The sequence below is a fragment of the Hyaena hyaena genome, unplaced genomic scaffold, assembly GCF_003009895.1.
Source record: "Hyaena hyaena isolate Hyena2069 unplaced genomic scaffold, ASM300989v1 scaffold_234, whole genome shotgun sequence".
In the NCBI taxonomy this organism is placed as follows: domain Eukaryota; kingdom Metazoa; phylum Chordata; class Mammalia; order Carnivora; family Hyaenidae; genus Hyaena; species Hyaena hyaena.
Window position 1 is genome coordinate 2,209,912 of NW_024080865.1, and position 18,427 is coordinate 2,228,338.

General features: G+C 39.3%; 1 protein-coding gene across 3 annotated transcripts in view; it reads right to left on the reverse strand.

The window, feature by feature from the left end:
* Positions 1-677: 677 nt before the first annotated feature.
* The window catches only part of DNAJC13 (DnaJ heat shock protein family (Hsp40) member C13), a 127,035-nt gene continuing 109,285 nt past the window's right edge, over positions 678-18,427 (reverse strand). For all 3 annotated transcript variants that reach the window (XM_039243842.1, XM_039243843.1, XM_039243841.1), the window contains 8 exons: positions 15,068-15,237; positions 14,880-14,922; positions 14,356-14,529; positions 12,031-12,210; positions 11,613-11,753; positions 9,698-9,841; positions 7,245-7,344; positions 678-1,549 (listed from right to left, as the gene is read on the reverse strand). In XM_039243842.1, coding sequence (XP_039099773.1) covers positions 1,443-1,549; positions 7,245-7,344; positions 9,698-9,841; positions 11,613-11,753; positions 12,031-12,210; positions 14,356-14,529; positions 14,880-14,922; positions 15,068-15,237 — 1,059 coding nt within the window. In that variant the 3' untranslated portion in view covers positions 678-1,442. The remainder of the gene's footprint in view (positions 1,550-7,244; positions 7,345-9,697; positions 9,842-11,612; positions 11,754-12,030; positions 12,211-14,355; positions 14,530-14,879; positions 14,923-15,067; positions 15,238-18,427) is intronic.

Consider the following 18,427-nt stretch of genomic DNA (forward strand, 5'->3'; position numbering starts at 1 on the left):
CTCCTATACCACCTACTCCTAAGTTAGCTGTTATAATTTCATTTAATGAATATATATTTTTATGACAAGTATTGCCTACAAACAAAACCATAGTTATATATTAAAATAGGTGCATGGGCATATACACTATAATCTTTGAGATGATGCAAAATTCTGAATTAGTGACTTATTGTGGGAGTAAGTCTCCATTCCACTCTGCTTACACATCAACTATGGAATAAACTTGGCTCTTGCTTTTTCAAAGGCAATGCAGAGGTCTGCGTATTTCCTCATTCTTTAAGAAGGGCCTGTATTCTTTACATGTTTTTATTTTCTTGTAGTTTGTGATCATACTAGGACACCTACATGCTGAGATCCGTGTTATTTGAAATATGATCTCACTTTAAATTTCTCTTGCCTTAAAAAATGTTGGAATTAGTGTCTCACACATTAGAATATTAATAGCCTCACCCATTCCTGAATTATTAAAGAGAAAATAAACGAAATGCTAGGTTTCTGGCAATTCAAATGTGGCTAAAATATTACCAAAGGGCGTTAGGACTGATCAGATGTGTCAGTGTGGTTGTCTGGATGAGGGGCTGTGAATGTGAGGGACAGTCCATGTTTATTTCTACTACTAGATCTGTTTTAGAAACAAGCAGGTCTTCAACAGTAAAAGGTAAATTAGAACAAATATATCTCATTAACAAAGCAGTCAATTCCCTTTATTTTTAAAATTTTATGTACACATATGAATGATCTGTATAATGTACATTCAATATAGAAAGCTTTATATATTTGATAATGTATAGAACATTTCACAATTACACTAATCTCTTACATAACATCTTGACATCCGTTTTTAAATTTTAAATTTTTTTTGCACAAGCTCCTTTTTCATTCAATTTGGTAAAGCCAGTTATACATACCGATGTGTACTGTGAGCTCTCAGAAGGTTAACGACTGGGGAGAGGATGCCGGTGAACAGACGCAAGGACAAAACCTAATAGTGCCAGACGACGGAGGGACAGCCACGGGGACTCGATGCAGGAGAGGGAAGCACGGTCTTCTGGGGACAAGAGACCTAGTCCAATTTCTGTAGATTGCAGTTCAACCCCACAGTCACGCTAATTCAAAAAAACATTATAAAAACCAGGAAGAAAGTTTTGTCTTTTTGATTCACAGTCTTGTAAACAGATACAAAGGAACAGAATGTGCTTACATACTTCAAGAAAAACAACTTCTTGTGTACCCACTTAGGCTGATCCACAGAGTGCTTTCTTACAACGTGATACAATTAGAATCACTGACTTTTTTCCTAAATAAAAATATATTTATAGAAAAAGGAGTAACACTGTCATGAAACTAGGAGAAAGGCAGTAAGAGTTTGTTTCAACGTATCAGTTGGAGGAATGTGGACTGGGCACTGGCCTGTCAGCATTTACTGTCTCTCACAGAGGTGGTCAAGTCTGATAGCCAAGGTCGCCTGTCTCGTGGTCTACAGGAGGCGGCAGGTTAGACAAGACTGACGAGGACGTTCCTGCAGTAAGGTAGCCAGCAACTCCAGGTCCTGCAAGAGAGAAAGGAAAACACACACCTTCTAGAGAGCACAGTCCTGTGAAAACACCTTTGTAAGAAGGTCAGAAGCTAGTCAAGTACCTGATCACACCTTAACAGACAACTACCCAGTGCCATTTTCAAGGTATGTCTTTACTATATGACAAAGTTAAAAATCATTTCAAAACTGATGCTGGACAGTAACACTGGTGTGGAAACATGGAAAATTGGCCCTTCTCAATTCTAGGAATTCAAGGTTTCAAAAAATCCTGGGCACTGAAGGACAGCTATGTCACATGGAAAATTAAAAAAAAAAAAAATACAAGGAACAAGTAGAGGAAAGATACTTCACACTCAGTCAGCCCATCCAAAAGTCATACTTGAGGAAATGCCCAAGAAAAACATTTTATCAACATTCAAGTTAACCTAGTTTCATTTGGTGCAAAGAAATGCTATTATAACCAGTAACACCAAATGAATAAGGGCTGCTACACTCACGTCTCCAAAACAAGGAAGGCTCTGGACATTTGTCACAGGTCAAAACAAGAATGCTATGGGAAAAGCTATCAATATGTTTGTTTTATAGGTCTTCCTTGATTCTAAGACTCTCTACTGCATAGAAATGCTACATATGCCAGCATTTATCAAGATGTGTCCTATGAGCATGGTAGACACTGGCTCTAGACCTCCAGTTTACTGTAAACATTGCAGAGACAATCACATCCCAGAAGCACTGCACACAAACTGTACAGAGTACTTGTGAGAGACATTGTAGCATAATACCGCAAACAGAGATACTGTTAGCTGAAACTGTAGTAAATAAGGCAAACAGCTACGGAACATCATCCAAGGGTTAGAACTAGAAAGGCAGTGGGAGCGGCATGCATTTAGCAAAATGGTTCTCTACCTGCTTCAGAGAGCTACACAGAAGTTAGCAAGCTGCCTGGCAGAGCGGATCTAAAGCCCGCTCCTGAGGTGAAGGGGGCTGCTGCCAGTTAGAAGGGAAGGAGAGACACCTGAGGGGAAAAAAGAAATATAAGCAGCAAGGGAAGTTATAAGGAAGTGCAAACAGCAGAGCAGTTTGATGAAGGCTAAGGCTAACAGGGACTAACACAGAACAAAAGAGACACAATTCAGATTCATCTTGTGTTTCACCTTACAAGCACTTGTATTCAGGATGTGAAACGGCTTGCATCACTGAGCACACTCTGCATCTAGCACGTAATTATACAGCCAGAGACAGTTCGACTGGCGTGAGCTCTAAAACGTGGGCTTGGAACCTGAACTTCTAAAAGTTGGAAAAAGGATTTTCCCATTTTAAGGCACTGTGAGGCCTGCATCTACCAACTCCCGCCTCTGCCAAGCAGGGTGGCAGGCCTTCCACACACTACTCAGCAGAAGACTACCGGGTCGACCTACCTCCTTAACAAGGCCGTTCAGAGCTACAGCACCACACTGTTAACATCACTTTCCACCAGGTAACCTGTCACCCTTTGAACCTTCGGCAGCAGCAGGATTACCACAGATATATTAAGTGGCTCTCACCAAAGACAGAAGCTGTGCGAATAAACCCCCAAACACCCTGGCTCGGTAAAGTTTTCAAGCACTTCCAATTGTGGACTCAACTTGGTCACATCAAATGAGCAGATGAGGAGACCAAATCATGAATGCAATGTATAGAAAACAGACTAAAGCTACTGTTCTTCCACTGCGTGCGGAAGCACACTGGGACAGATTCACAGGGGTGCTGCTGGGTTTTTTGGTTTTTTTTTTACATCGGAGAGAAACACAGCAACATTTGTTGGACACCACACAACCACTTTCAAGTTGTTTGGAACTAATACTTCAACTTCACTATTAGGTTATTTCTTTTGGCCTAGCAGTCAATGAAAAAAAAAAATTAAGACATTAAAGGAACTGTGAACTGAGAAAAACTTGGGAACTTCTGGGCTAAAATTAAATTGTTAAATGATAAGCTTAGAATGATCATCGACATGAGGCCAAATTTTAGCCCCACCATTTGCCACTTTAGGAAAAGAAAAACCAATTCCTGGATATTTCTGTAAGTAAGTCTGAAATGCTCTTTCCCTCACACCTCTGGCTTCTCCTTTAGAACGTGTCTGGTTAGGATGAGGACAGAGCAGTTCTCCAGGGAAAGGTGGGAGGAGACAGTGGGGGCTACCAGAAACGGGGCATGTGGCAACAATGTGCAAGGCTGCCAGACTTAAGAATGAGAAAAGATGGAAAATTAACAAAGAACCCCACAAAACAAATTGGCTGCAATGATGGAGTAGTGGAAAGAACGTGGGTTTTGTTAAAAATGAACATGAGAGTCTCAGCAGGGGAAACAGAAGAAGGAAGGTTGGCCTCAACAGTCAGTGTCCTACAGTAAACTGACCACCCTAGGGAATCTTTCCTAACATCGCTCACATTGTATAGTCTTGGGACAGGTGACAAAAGAAAAACACAAGGTAGAAAAAAAAAAAATCCTAAGTCATAAAGAACCAATGGACTGGTTTGAGGAAAGACCAAAGACCAAAGAATTGCACCCACCCTCCCTTTAATGACCTCAGGAAGCCAAATTAACTATGCCACATGCCTCTAGTATAAATATATATAGGGGTTGTGTATGTGTGTCTATACAAAACTCTTCATCATCAATTCTCATTCCCATAAGCATGTTTACCTTGCCCGGCTTCTCTTCCTTTCCCTGCTGTTCCTTCTTTCTCTACTGATTTTCTAGGTGATGTAATTTGAGGATTTTCCCTGCTAAAATTATTTTCACAGGGCCTTGAGCTTCTCAGCATCACCCTCTTCTAGAACCTCCTAACAAATGGCTTACACAACTGAGGGCCCGGGTCAATGAAAACATTTTCTGCATTGTGGGTAAAACTGCAATGAGACACCTTTAGATAAGTATTTATCATAAAACAAAACAAGTAGGTCAGGCAAAAGAGCCTATGGAACCAGACAGCCTCCTCTCAATTCATCCACAAGTAGTAGTCCTGCCTCCAACATTTTATCTATATCCCCAATCCTGAGATGTGACTGAATGATAGCTGCTCAGCAGCCAGGGTGAAGAAAATAATTACAGTATTTTTGGTCATTCTTATCTTACTTTGAAAGAATAATTAACTTTCCTCTACCTTTTACCATCTCCTAAACAAAATCCTTGCCAAACAAAAAACTTGCCAAACTCATCATCAGTATTTCAGCAAAATGGCTAGTGTAGTGGGTTTTCACAGCACCTCATTTCATTTGCACACTGGGCACAATGACAATTTCCTTCAGGCTGAGGGTAGGGTGAGGTAAATCCTAATCAATTAAAATTCTAACTCAATGCAACAATGTATACATTCCACAGAGCTCCCCATAATGCGATTCTGCCATTATCAGAATAACTTGCCCCTTTTATCAAACACATGACACACAATACAAAGCATCGATGGAAAAGCTCAAACACAAAAAAGAAGACATTTGACAACCTAAACAATGAGGAGACAATTCAACAGGTAGTGCTTTGACTTGTAAAGCAGTCTTTTCAAGAAACAAGGAGAGCTGATGGGATAATCTCAAACAACTAACATCTCAACAAAAGAACATCCCAGACTGATCATGTGCTAAGAACTGGACCATTTCGGGGCCAGCACAGCGCAGGGCTAGTCCAGACTGTCCCATGCAGACGTGCCTGCAGGCTGAGGAGCCGGCAGAATGGCCCCAGTAACACCAGGCCATTTACAAGTTGGGATTTATACCGTTTTCCCTCTGACCAGCTTTGTACAGAATGTGCTGCCCTGAGTGGGCCCAGAGGAGGATGTAAAGAAATTTGTAAACCCCAGCTTTCTTCTTCCCCCACCCTCTTCCATCCTCTAGAGTTCGTCATAGTTGCTTCTCACACCTCATTCAGAAGTCACCCCAGGGATCCAAGTAAAAGGAAAGGCACAGACAGGAGCCTTTTTAATCCCTGTACTTTTTTCTATAGTTATTAGCAAATGTGGATGGGGTAAGGACCTAAAGATTTCTAAAGATAAATCCCCGTCTCTTCTGTATTCTAACCACAGACTTTTTGACCCACATCCCATTACTAAGTCAAGGAGCACCCAAAGGCTTTTATTCCATCAAGTCAAGTCAATAAACACTAAGCACAATGGAGAACTCATCAAATTAGAAAGGTGTCTCTGTAGAAAAGCTTCTAATCTACATCTTTTTATTGTTCAGGGCCAAACTTTTAAGTAAGTAGTTAATTGTTAGCTGGAAAAAAAATAAGATTTTCCAGTCACAACATCCTTATACACCAAGTAATGAACATAATGCCACAAAAAGGTGGTATTACATGAACTTTTGAAAAAAGACTCTAAAGAAGGAAGTTTTTAGTCTGCCTATTATAAAACATACTCTTTCTTAGAAACTACAGCTTCATCTCAAATTTGAGAGAGAGATACAAGATAGACAAAGACCATTTTCTAGGTTATTTCTCTCCATAGAAATCAAAGGACAGGCACATGGAAACGTCAGAAGGGAAACATAGGACACTGCTATTAATGTACACACAGGACGGGCAATCAAAGCACCGTGTTTACAAATGTTAGGGCTCTGGTTATAAACTTTAGTGGATTAACATTAAGGCTGTCACAGTGAAGAAGCAAGCAGTAGTGCCACAATGGACTAAAATTAAAACAAAGTAAAATATTCTCTGAAGTCCCCATTTTTGAATACTGAGGATTTAGTCTTCATGATTTATAAACGTCTATACCAGCAATCAGGATTACTCAAACAATTACATTGGCATGCAAACCACTGAGTACTATTTTTTCTCTCAATTTACCTACATTTTCTCTGGTAAGAGGAGGACACAGAGTGTATTTCTGTTTATTGATACATCGCACTCGAGCAGACAGCAAAAACCACCTGCTATTCTTAAGGTTAATTTCAAACTGAAAACTTTTATACTAGAGACTATTTTTTATCTTCAGATATAGCAACAGAATGGTACGACTTTTTTTTTTAAACAAAAGCCAATATGAAAACAAATATTCTAAAATTATTGTGCAATTAGTGTGCCAAACAGACAAATGTCCTGAGCTTCAAAAACATATTATATGGAAACCAACTTGACAATAAACTATGAAAGAAAAAAGTTAAAATCCAAAGAGAAAAAAAACATATTATCTTTTGATCACCTAGACACTAAAATGTCCTTTCCCTTTTTAGTACCCACAGACTTTTTCGTACAAGAGGAAAATTTGAAAATGTTTTATAAAACTACAGATTAATCACTGGAAACTTAGAAGAAATATTTCACGGATGAATGTTCATATTTGGAGTTTCAATCTGTTATTTTGACAGAAATGGGAAATAACATATGTGATGTTTCCGATACTGATATTTCTAAGTAGATATTTCTCTAATCTTTTTACACGTTCAAGATAAACATTTCAACATAGTCGTGCTTCAAATATAACCTATGACACCATCAATTCATTGGGTCAAAACTGAGCAAAGTCCACGTTTCAGTCAGCACACATTCAACACAATAGCAGTTAACATCTACCCAGGGCTAACCCCAGAGGTCCACCGCATTACCACCAGACTTCCAAGACAGGTGGCTTGTAGCCGAGGAATACACTCTAAATGCTGTTTTTAGTCTAGTCAGGGCAAAAGGAAGGTTCTGCCATATGTTTTAGAGTAACCAATTAGGTGTGGATTACCTGTGAGGTATCCTGCTGTTTGTGACTCAGAAATAAACAAATCATGTTTCTGATCTTTGAAGGCACTCCAGACTGAAGAACGAGACAAGATTTCATTCACCTAAGGAAGTAAAACAAACTCTTTGAGCATAATGAATTAAGTTAGCCTCATTACTAAGGACTGGGTGTTGGAAAAGAACCAAAGAGAAAAAGCAAACTTCCAAGACAAAAGGGAAGTAAGCTGAGGAAAGATCCAAAGATTGACATTCATCAAACGCTCCATGCCAGTGACAGGGACATCTCATTAAACCAGATCCAAAGAAGACCCTAAGTCAGGCTTCCCCCTAAAGTTGGACACTATTATTTGAACTTGTAATTTACTGGCTTGTCTATTATTTGGGCAGGAAGACTTTCTTGTGATAGTAACAACTGGCTGACAGTGTGGCATGAGCTCATGAAGTTATTCCCAAGGAAGGGGTCTAGGGAGAAGACGCTATAAACAAGCTAAAACTGAAAGCAGTCTTGGGGCGCCTGGGTGGCTCAGTATGTTGAGCAACTGACTCTTGATTTCAGCTCGGGTCATGATCTCGCAGTTTCTGAGTTTGAGGCCTGTGTCGGGCTCTGTGATGACAGTGCGGAGCCTGCTTGGAGTTCTCCCTCCCTCCGTTTCTGTCGCTACCCCACTTGTGCATGTGCTCTATCTCTCAAAATAAATTAAAAAACCTTAAAGCAGTCTTTCAAATTATGGGTTGTGACCTATGAGAAATTTATGAAATCAATAAAGAGGGTGCGATCAGCATGCTTGAGGAAATAGGTTAATATAGAAAGCATCAGAGTACCGCATGTAAAATGGGTTAAATACTCATCTTTGATGTATATACATGTAAATACAAACAACATGTGTGTAAAGTGTATTGGACTAAGACAAAAGACATATTTTTGTGTAACACAGATTTAAAAAAAGTTTAGAGAATTCCAACTTAGAAGCTTTCACATACCAACATTCAGAACAAGTATTTATTGGGCACCTCACATGTGGAGGCACAATGGACACAAAGATGTGAGACGGTCTCTGTCTCTAAAGTGCTCACAGTTGAGTCTGGCAGCGGAGAGAGTGTCAGATAGTCTGGTGGCAGGTATTAGAATATATACGGGGCCACATGAGTCCAAGAGGCTCCCTATTTTAACTTTGGAAGCTCCACTGGAGCTTTGGAAGCTCCACTTATGAAGGTGGTGGAGGATCTGCTAGTTTGGAAATGATCACTGTTTCCTCCCCCTGAAATCAGAAGATGAGTGTCAGGGTTACTTGCCTAACTTCATCAAGAGGAATCCTGAGGCAGGGTGAGGGTAAGACAAGTGCCTGCACATGGCACCAGGAGTACCTCTGCTTGGCAAGTTCTACTTCTAAACACAGAGTTAATGAATGACTCATATGGTGATACGGATAGAATGGGTGAGAGCATAAAAATGTTTCTTCAGTTAGGCTTTACACAAACAGTGCAATCACTAAAAGAAAACTTTGAGTCAATTTAAACCTATGAAAGAACATAAGTAGGTAGTAACAATCTAAGTGTCTATCACCGGATAAATGTACAAATTGTGGCGTACACATACAGGAATACTTTAGCCATAAAAAGGAATGAAGCAGTGATACATGCTCTAACGTGATGAATCTTAAAAGCATGCTAAGTGACAGAAGCCAGACACAAAAGGTCATATATTGTATGATTCCACTTATGAACTATTCAGAATAGGTCAATGCAGAGATAACAAAGTGGTGGCTGCAGAGGCTGAGGGGAGGGACACATGGGGAGTAATTGTTTAATGGGTATAGAGGTTTCTTTTGGGGTGATAAAAATGTTTTGGCACCAGGTAGGGTGGTGGTTGCACAACACTGTTAATATACTAAATACAAATCAATTGTTCACTTTAAAATGGTTAATTTTATTTTGTGTAAATTTCACCTTAATTAAACACGCACAGAGAAAGACAGCATTAGTAGGTAATGCTGGACAGTAACACTGAATGAGGACCTCCTCAGAAGCAACAAGAAGAATAAAACCAAAAAGGAAAAATTGAATTACTGGGCTGTCTTGAAGTCAGGATATGCATGTAGCTGACAACACGCTGTAAGTGTTAATAAAGAAAGGGAATAAAACTAAAACAATTTTCTAAAATGGCATAATGGGATTGTTAATGAATGTGGTTACCACTATCTAGAAATACATGCTAGAACTGAACCTTAACCTTAACCAGCACTAAATGCTCACTCAATATCCTTCTATGCACAAGAATTTCAGCATTTTTCTTCCTGAATGTACAACATACTATCAGTTTCCAAAAAAAGAACCTCCGCAAGTGACTACATGAGTACACGAGGAGGACAGGTGCAGAGAGCATCCATGGCCAAGACACTTGGTTTGGAGAAACCCTGTCGTAGCCAGCAAATCAAAGTCACCCCTGTGTAGACTCACCTGTTCTCCATGCTGCAGGCTTCTAGTCATGGCCTTGAGAGCTTTAACAATCTGAGCTTTAGTGGCTGCAGGGCTGTCAAGATTTTCAAGGCCAATGCCTTCGAGTAATTTTAAGAGGTATGGAACCAAATCTACTTTCAGGGCCTAGAAGAGAATATTAAGCATACCATAAATACGCTGAGAAAAATGTAAACCATTTTTACACTGAAGAAACAGTTTCACCCCCAGAACCGTATCTGGAAGAAGACAACCTCCTATCAGTTTAATGAAGATTTCTTTTATAGATCTAATAATAATGACACTCTTATTTAAGGAGATTTTATTTCATGCCATCATCTGTTCTAAATGTTACAGACTGATTATTTTATTTAATCCTCACAACGTGTAATGATACAGGCACTACTATTATGGCTGATGCAAAAATCAATGCATAGAGGGTGAAACCTGTTGGTGGAAAACAAGCAGCAATGCAATCTCTATCTAGACGTAAAAAGTGCAGAGCATGAGCTTTTAGCCACTATACTGCGCTGCCTCTTCTAATGACACTATAATGGGCACAAGAGTTAAAATACCTTATTATTTTTTCACATTTTCTTAAAACATCAACTTTTGCATTCACCAGACATTTTCTGTCAGCCTAAAAAAAGCTAGCTAGTATTCTGGAATCCCACAATCTTCACTACCCACCCTAAAACTCAGAGGAAAGAGGTAGAAATAACTAACATTCAGTGAGTATACCTCCCTTTATAGATACCATTCTCCTAACAACCCTGTGAGGTAGTTAGAATTTTATTTCACAGATGAGAAATCTGAATGTAAGTTTGTGTGTCCTGCCTGAGGTCACAGAGCCATCAAGTGGTAGCACTAGCTCAAGTTTTTTCCAAAACAACACCTCCTCCCCACCAGCCAGTTTTAAGTTTGAACTCCAGAGCATCCAGTTACCTCCTTGAGATGTACCTAGTACTTCTGACGTGCCTAAATGAGGGGCAAGTGATAGGTGGGGATAGGAGACTGGAGAGGAAAGGGGCTGGGAGATCAGATACAAAAATGCAGGGCCTTGTACTGAGGCCAAGGAAGTCAGCTGTCACTTTGTCATCTGGTGGTAATGGGAAACCAATGAAGGGTATTTAAGATGAACAGTGACCCAGTTATATTTAATCTTTTTTTTTTTTTAATGTTTTATTTATTTCTAGGAAAGAGAGAGAGAGAGAGAGACCGCGTGAGCAGGGGAGGGTCAGAGAGGAAGTCACAGACTGAAACAGGCTCCAGGCTCTGAGCTGGCAGTCAGCACAGAGCCCAACGCGAGGCTCGAACCCACGAACGGCGAGATCATGACCTAAGCGAAAGTCGGACGCTTAACCGACTAAGCCACCCAGGGGCCCTGACCCAGTTATATTTAATAGTTACATTTTAGAAAGATCACTTTTGCAATAGTTTTTGTTCCTTCAGTGTCTGTCTACATGACATTCATACCCACCAAGTCATATTTTCATTAGGTGGGTAGTGTCTTTGAAAACAACAAACAAAAAACAGTAGATATCTTGGTATGTTTCTAAAACATGACTTAAGAAATGAAGGAATCACTCAACCGAGTGAATCTTTCCAAAGAAGCAAATTTGACAAAGCAAGCTAAGAATAAATGCTTAGCAGAAAACCAAAATTTAAAACTTAAGTATCACAAAAGTACTCTGAAGATGATTAAGATTTTTGAAAGTCATCCCACCTTCCTTAGTGTATACATATAGGCATGTGCCTGTTTGTATATAAAATATAAAATCATGCATGCACAAACCCACAAATTATCTCCTTACTAAACCTAAGTCAGAAAAAACAAATCAATACTAAATAAGTGAAAATCTATTTGCCTGATATGTTTGTTTTCATAAAATAGTACCAAATCTAGAAAGTCACTTACTTGTGCTACTAATTCATTTTGCTCCTTCTGAAACATTCGATTAATTGCTTCACAGGCTAGACCAACAGTATCTGGTCGTTTTTTCATTCCATTCATCAGTGGGCCGATGGTCTCCAAAGATGCCATGGCTCGAACACACAGCTAAGTGTCCAAGAAAAGGTTACTTGTAATAGCACAGTAAATACAATAATAAAATATATGAAAAACCTACATTCAGTTCAAATTTAGCAACGAACTCAAATTCAGTCTCCTGTTAATTACATCATTTAAACTAGTTTAGAGTTGCTACAATACCACTGGTTCACATGCAGAAGGGCACATGGTAGGAAGAGGATGTGGACTGCAATGTGCATTAATCAGGAAGAGGGAGCATACATAAATTCCAGATTTATAAGCTACTAAATGGATTCATCACTACCTCGTTTTCAGACAGGGCATGGATAACGCGGATGGCACTCTTAGGAATGGCATTGTTCCTGTGATTCATTGCCTGGATCACTTTGGGGAGATGGCCCAATGGTGGGACCTGGTCAGCCAGCTGAGGCTGTGCACTGAAGAGACATACTGTTGCCATTGTCAAAGTTTCCAGAGTTTCTCCCTGGAGGGTATAAAACAAAGAAACTATAAAATGCTGACAAAGTTAAGTCCTAAACATCATTGGAAACTATTTGGTGTTCTACCCTAGAGATCTACAAGTTTTAAGTGATTTTTTATTTTTTTTTAAAAAAATCTTTAATGTTTTATTTATCTGAGAGAGGCAGTGTAAGCAGGGGAGGGTCAGAGAGAGAGGAAGCCGCAGAATCCGAAGACAGGCTCCAGGCTCTGAGCTAGCTGTCAGCACAGAGCCTGATACGGGGCTCGAACCCACGAACCGAGAGATCATGACCTGAGCCAAAGTCGGACACTTACCGACTGAGCCACCCAGGCACCCCTAGGGGCTGATGTTTTAAAACTGATTCACAAATCCTAAGAAAATAACAATCTTCCCATCTTGAAAAAAAAGGCATGAATTCAAAGTTAAAGGACTTTAAGAAACTGATGTTTTTTATTTTATTATTATTTTTTTAAATATTTTTTTAAATTTATTTCTAGGAGAGAGAGAGACAGCGTGAGCAGGGGAGGGTCAGAGAGAGAGGGAGTCACAGACTGAAACAGGCTCCAGGCTCTGAGCTAGCAGTCAGCACAGAGCCCGACGCGGGGCTCGAACCCACGAACCGCGAGATCATGACCTAAGTGAAAGTCGGACGCTTAACCGACTAAGCCACCCAGGCGCCCCATAAACTGATGTTTTTTAATGTTACTTTTGACAGAGAAAGTAAGCAAACAGGGGAGGGACAGAGAGAGACAGGGAGACACAGAATCTAAGGCAAGCTCCAATCTCTGTGTGGTTAGCAGAGAGCCCCATGCAGGGCTCGAACCCACAAATTGCAAGATTATGACCTGAGCCGAAGTCAGATACTTAGCCACTGAGTCACTCAGGTGCCCCAAGAATGTGATCTCTTAATCTAAGCAGCCTTTCACTGGGCCAGGTCATATCTTATTTCTACTGCAGGGATAAGAGATTATCTCCCAGAAGTTATTACCAGAAAGTTTTAGTCAGTGTTATAAAAATGTATCAGGGAACGTGAATAGTTCAGGAGAATGCAGAACTCGTGAAATGCGTATCCCAGTTCTATTAAAAATCCTATTGAACTGGTTTGGCTGCCATAATGCACTTTCTAATGTGGACTGCAAAAATCTGTAACTTGTCTCATTTTATGCAGACATACACACCCACAGGATCTGAAACAAACATGGAAATGGGATGGGCCCAAAAACAAAGGTGATACAGGAGGAAGATGTTGTGTTTTCCCCTAAGTTGCTGCTTTTTGAGGATTTCTTGTTTTAGGAAACTATGTATATAGCAAAAATCCTAGTAAAGAGAAAATGGGACCACAAACAGAGACATATGTAAATATCTGACAAACTCAGATTTTCTTTTACGTTGTGCTAAGCTAATGATAATAACTAGTAATTTCTAGGTACTTGACATGTGCCAGACATTATGCTAAGTACTCTCTATATATCAAAACTTATTAAAAGAGACAGAGTCATGAAGTATTGCTCAAGGTTACAGAGCCAGTCGGTGGTGGAGCTGGTACTGGGATCCAGAACCATCAAATAACACAGCTTGGGCTCTTTATCATCTTGCTCCATAGTCAGTTTGTTTAATACAGCCAACAGTCACGTACCTCAATTATTTGTACTCTAAAGGTTTAAGTAACAAAACCTTATATACTGTAAGGCCAGTTTTTCACTCCTACTTACCTAGGAGCCTTTGCCTTTGAACACAGATAAAGGTTCACTCATAAAGTTACTCTATCAATGTCTTCACAGGGTCACATATGGAAGGCTGAGTGAAGGACACTAGCAGGACACACTTCCAGGGGAACACTGAATGTTGTTTTTTTCCTTAAAATAACACAACCATTGGAGATCCCTTCTTTTAGAGCCTCTATAGTTGTCAAGAATAGCAATTTGTCAATGTAGACATCTCCAACTTTGGTTCAGGAATAACCATGCTCACTTTTGAATTTGCCCCAAAAAAGGTGAATGGGCCTATCTGAATTTGAACATGGCTGCTGTACTGAAAAAGGTTGCCAATTCTTAATGTACGGACACTGAAGATGGTATTTTAACAGAAACTCCATCTGTATATACTTAGCAAACTACTGAAAACGTGTCACTGATGGCTGAATCTTACGTGAGGATTGTTCTTCTCCAGGAGCTCAGTTAACTTTTCTAATAGTGCAATAAGGAATTCTCTAGGCTTTCTTAGAACCCATGCTGGCTGTGCAATAAAGATTCTCAAGAAAACTCCTCCAACGGCAAGTTCACCCTCTGCTTCTCCAAACACCACAGCAAAATCTTCAGGCAACTTAAAGAAATAAAGAATTACAGTCAAGTCACTTAATCATTAGTCATACATGACACAAAAAATGCAAATCCCATTAAACAGTCATTAATATAATCAAATTATAATTACTCTAATTTTTAATATAATCCCTTAGTAAGATTCAACACAGGTACTTTGATTACTAACTTAAAAAGCGAATATTCCTATTTTTAAATTTAGAACCTGACTTCCCAGGGGAATTCTCAAGTGTCTTAACGACAAAGTGTCTAATAGTCATCAAACTGATTCAGTAGGAATTAAAAAACAACAACAAATCCACAAAAATACAGTAAAATATAAAATTCCTTCCTCTGAATAAAAGTATATTTTACCTTCCAATTTACATCAGGGTTATCTCGCTGATTTTTAAAGTGCCTTAGGGGAAAAAATGAGAGGGTAGAGTATCAAACTTCAGTCACAAAATGCACTTTCATCAATCTTCAGAATCAATTTAGAGAGGTGACGGACAACATGGGAAACATTTGTCCTTTTTGGCGATTTACCTGAAGGCGTTACTTACTCTAGCATCATTTCTCTAACTGTTGTAGACACTTTATCTCTGGAGCTATCATTCCAAATTAACTCTGGATTTTCATGAGTTCCTTCAAAAATATGGACAGCAGCTTCAGGGCTGTCTCTCATGGCATCCATGAAAACACTCGGTAGAAATTTCATTAATGTAATGCGGACCTATATGGGGGCGGTGAGAAAGAAAAGAGACCTATTGGACAGCTCAGTGTTTGGTGTGTTCTGTATTTCTCTAGGATATGATGCTGTTGTATTTTGTGGTGAGGCTGATCTGGGCTGTAACTATTATCCAAATGTTCTGGAGTGGGAGAAAAGATCAACCTTAGTTTATGCAAAGTTGACTTTAACAAGTCTTCTTACTTACCTATCCAGTTTCATTGCTTCTCTGCCTCAAATTTAAGATAACTGAAGAAATTCAATAGTGCTGATGCATATACTGTCCAGAGCACACCTTGCTGGATCATGCCCTGCGCACGCTGTTCCTTCTTCCCAGAATACTCTTATTTAAATGGGTATTCTAGGCCTGTCCCAACTCTCCCCCATGTCCCCCGCCTTTGCAAACAAATTTTTCTCATGCTGCTGCCTTTGGGTGTTTCAAGTATTTTTTAGTGTATTTATTTTGCTATACTACGTTTTTACATTGTACTGTGCCATTTTTCAAAAAGGACTTAAACTGTAGCTTTAAAAATAATACAGAGGCACCTGACCAGCTCAGCTGGCAGAGTATGCACCTCTTGATCTTGCGGTCATGAGTTCGAGTCTCACACTGAGTGTACTGATTACGTTAAAAAAGCAGCAGTAAAAAGAATTCATCCAAAACACACATACACACAAACTCTGTGTATGAGGCACTAAGACAAAGGGAAATGAAGGTTGGGAAGTTTTCTGCTAAGGTCTTCACGTGGTTTTCTCTCCTTTGTGACACTCAAGCCTGTGCTCAAACTCATCATCTGGAAAGCTTCTCTGACCTGGTCTGTCTCACTCATTCACTGCTTGTATTCTCAGGCCCTCACATGTAGCAGAGAGTCAAAAACTTATTTGAATGAAGACTAATATAAAGCCAGCCACAAAGGAAATTAAACTCTGTATTACTGATAGTGATATACTATAAATTTAGTTCTGAACTTCCTAAGCAGCCAAAGAACTAAAGCAGATATATGAACTGTATTAGTTAGATAACAGAGAACATCCACTAGGAATCATTTCACTTTTCTTGATCATAACTGAATTCAACTAGAAAGCAAGCATTCACCGATATTATTAAACAAGCAGTAAAACAATTTCCATAATGCAAATTCTTTGACGATAAGCCTCCAGAGTTATGTTCAGGTTACTTAGTTATTTGAGAAAAGGGCTGGCCCACTAGGAGCCAAATCTGGTCCGCCACCTGTTTTGTGTGTAAAGGTTCACTGAAACACCAACACAACCATTTACACAGTTACGGTCTACGGCTGCTTTCCTAAGGAAAAGGAGTTTTTGTGAAAGAAATCGGATGACCCAAAAAGGATAAATATTTACATGATCCTTTATAGAAAAAGTTTACTGGTCCCACCCATAGCTCACACCATGTACAAAAATTAATTCAAATGGACTTAGGATATAAATCCAAGAACTAAAACTATAAAACTCTAGTAGGAGGAAACACAGGCATAAATATTTATAATCTTGGATTAGGCAACGGTTTCTTACATGGTAAGATCAAAAGCACAAGCTATAAGGGGCACATAGGTGACTCAGTTGGTAAAGCAACTGAGTCCTGATTTCAGTTCAGGTCATGATCTTATTCATGGCTGGAGTTCGAGCCCTGTGTCAAGCTCTGCGCTACCAGTATGGAGCCTCCTTGAGATTTTCTCTCTCTCTCCCGCCCTCTCCTCCATCTCCCACTTGCACACACACCCTCTTCTCACTCAAAATACACTTAAAAAAAAAGAGAGAGAGAGAGAGCGGACTTCATCAGAATCGAAAACTTTTGTGCTTCAAATGGTATCACAAAGAAGACAGAATGACATTCCTGGAATGAGAGAAAATATTTGCAAATCCTCTATCTGGTAAGGGACTGCAAACAGAGTATAAAAAGAACAATTACAACTCAATAGTAAAAAGATAAATAACCCAACTAAGGGATAAGCAGAAGATGTGAACCAACAGACATTTCTCTAAAAAGTGCACAAATGGCCAATAAGCATATAAAAACATACTCAACATTATATTAGTCAGTAGGGAAATGCAAATCAAAATCATGAGATACCATTTCACACCCACGAGGATGGCTCTAATCAAAAAAGAATCTAATAACAAAAGTTAGATAAGATGTAGAGAAATGAGAACCCTCATAACTGCTGGTGGTAATGTAAAATGATGCAGCCAGTTTGGAAAACAGTTTGAAAACTCCTATACAAATGTTCACGGTCACATTATTCACAACAACCAAAAGGTAGGAACAATTCACACATCTATCAAATGATACACGGAAAAACAAATGCGGTATACCTATAAGATGGAGTATTATTTGGCAATAAAAAGAAACAAAGTACTGATACTTACAATAATGTTAGAACTTTGAAAACATGCTAAGTGACAGAACCCAGTCACAGAAGAACACATAATGTCAGAGTTCATTTACATGAAATGCAAATGCTTAGAACAGACAAATCTAGAATATAAGTTCGTGCTGGGAAGAGTGACTGCTAAAGGGAACAGTTTTCTTCCTGGGTTGATGAAAACTGACTGTGGGTTACCCAATCTGTAAGTATCAAGAAACCACTGAATTGTGTACTTTACAGGTGGGAACTGTATGGTATGTCAATTCTATCTCAATAAAGCTGCTAACCAAAAGCGGAAAAAGGTTTACTGACCCCAGTTCTAAAAAAAAAAAAAAATCTGCCTACAAACCATCCAATTAAGGAGCTGGTATTTGTTCCTATACAAAAAGTTTATGTGTAAATATATTCACCTTGATAAAATTTGTCCCTCATGTATTTCAACTTTTTAAAAAAATGTTTATTCATTTTTGAGAGAGACAGCACAAGGGCTCAAATTCACAAACCATGATGCCATGACCCGGGCCAAAGTCAGATGCTCAACCGACCAAGCCACCTAGGAACCCCTGTCCCCCATGTATTTCAAAGGTCAAAATATACTGAACAGTTCAAAGTCAACTTCAATACATATTTGTTTTAAACATCTAAAATGTTATCTAAAACATGTAACATTAAATACTTACAGCTATGTACTTACTACCCAACTCTAGCTTTAAGAAAACTCAATTATTAGGGGCACCTGCATGGCTCAGTTGGTGGAGCATGCAACTGTTGATCTCAGGGTTGGGAGTTCAAGCTCCATGTTGGGTATA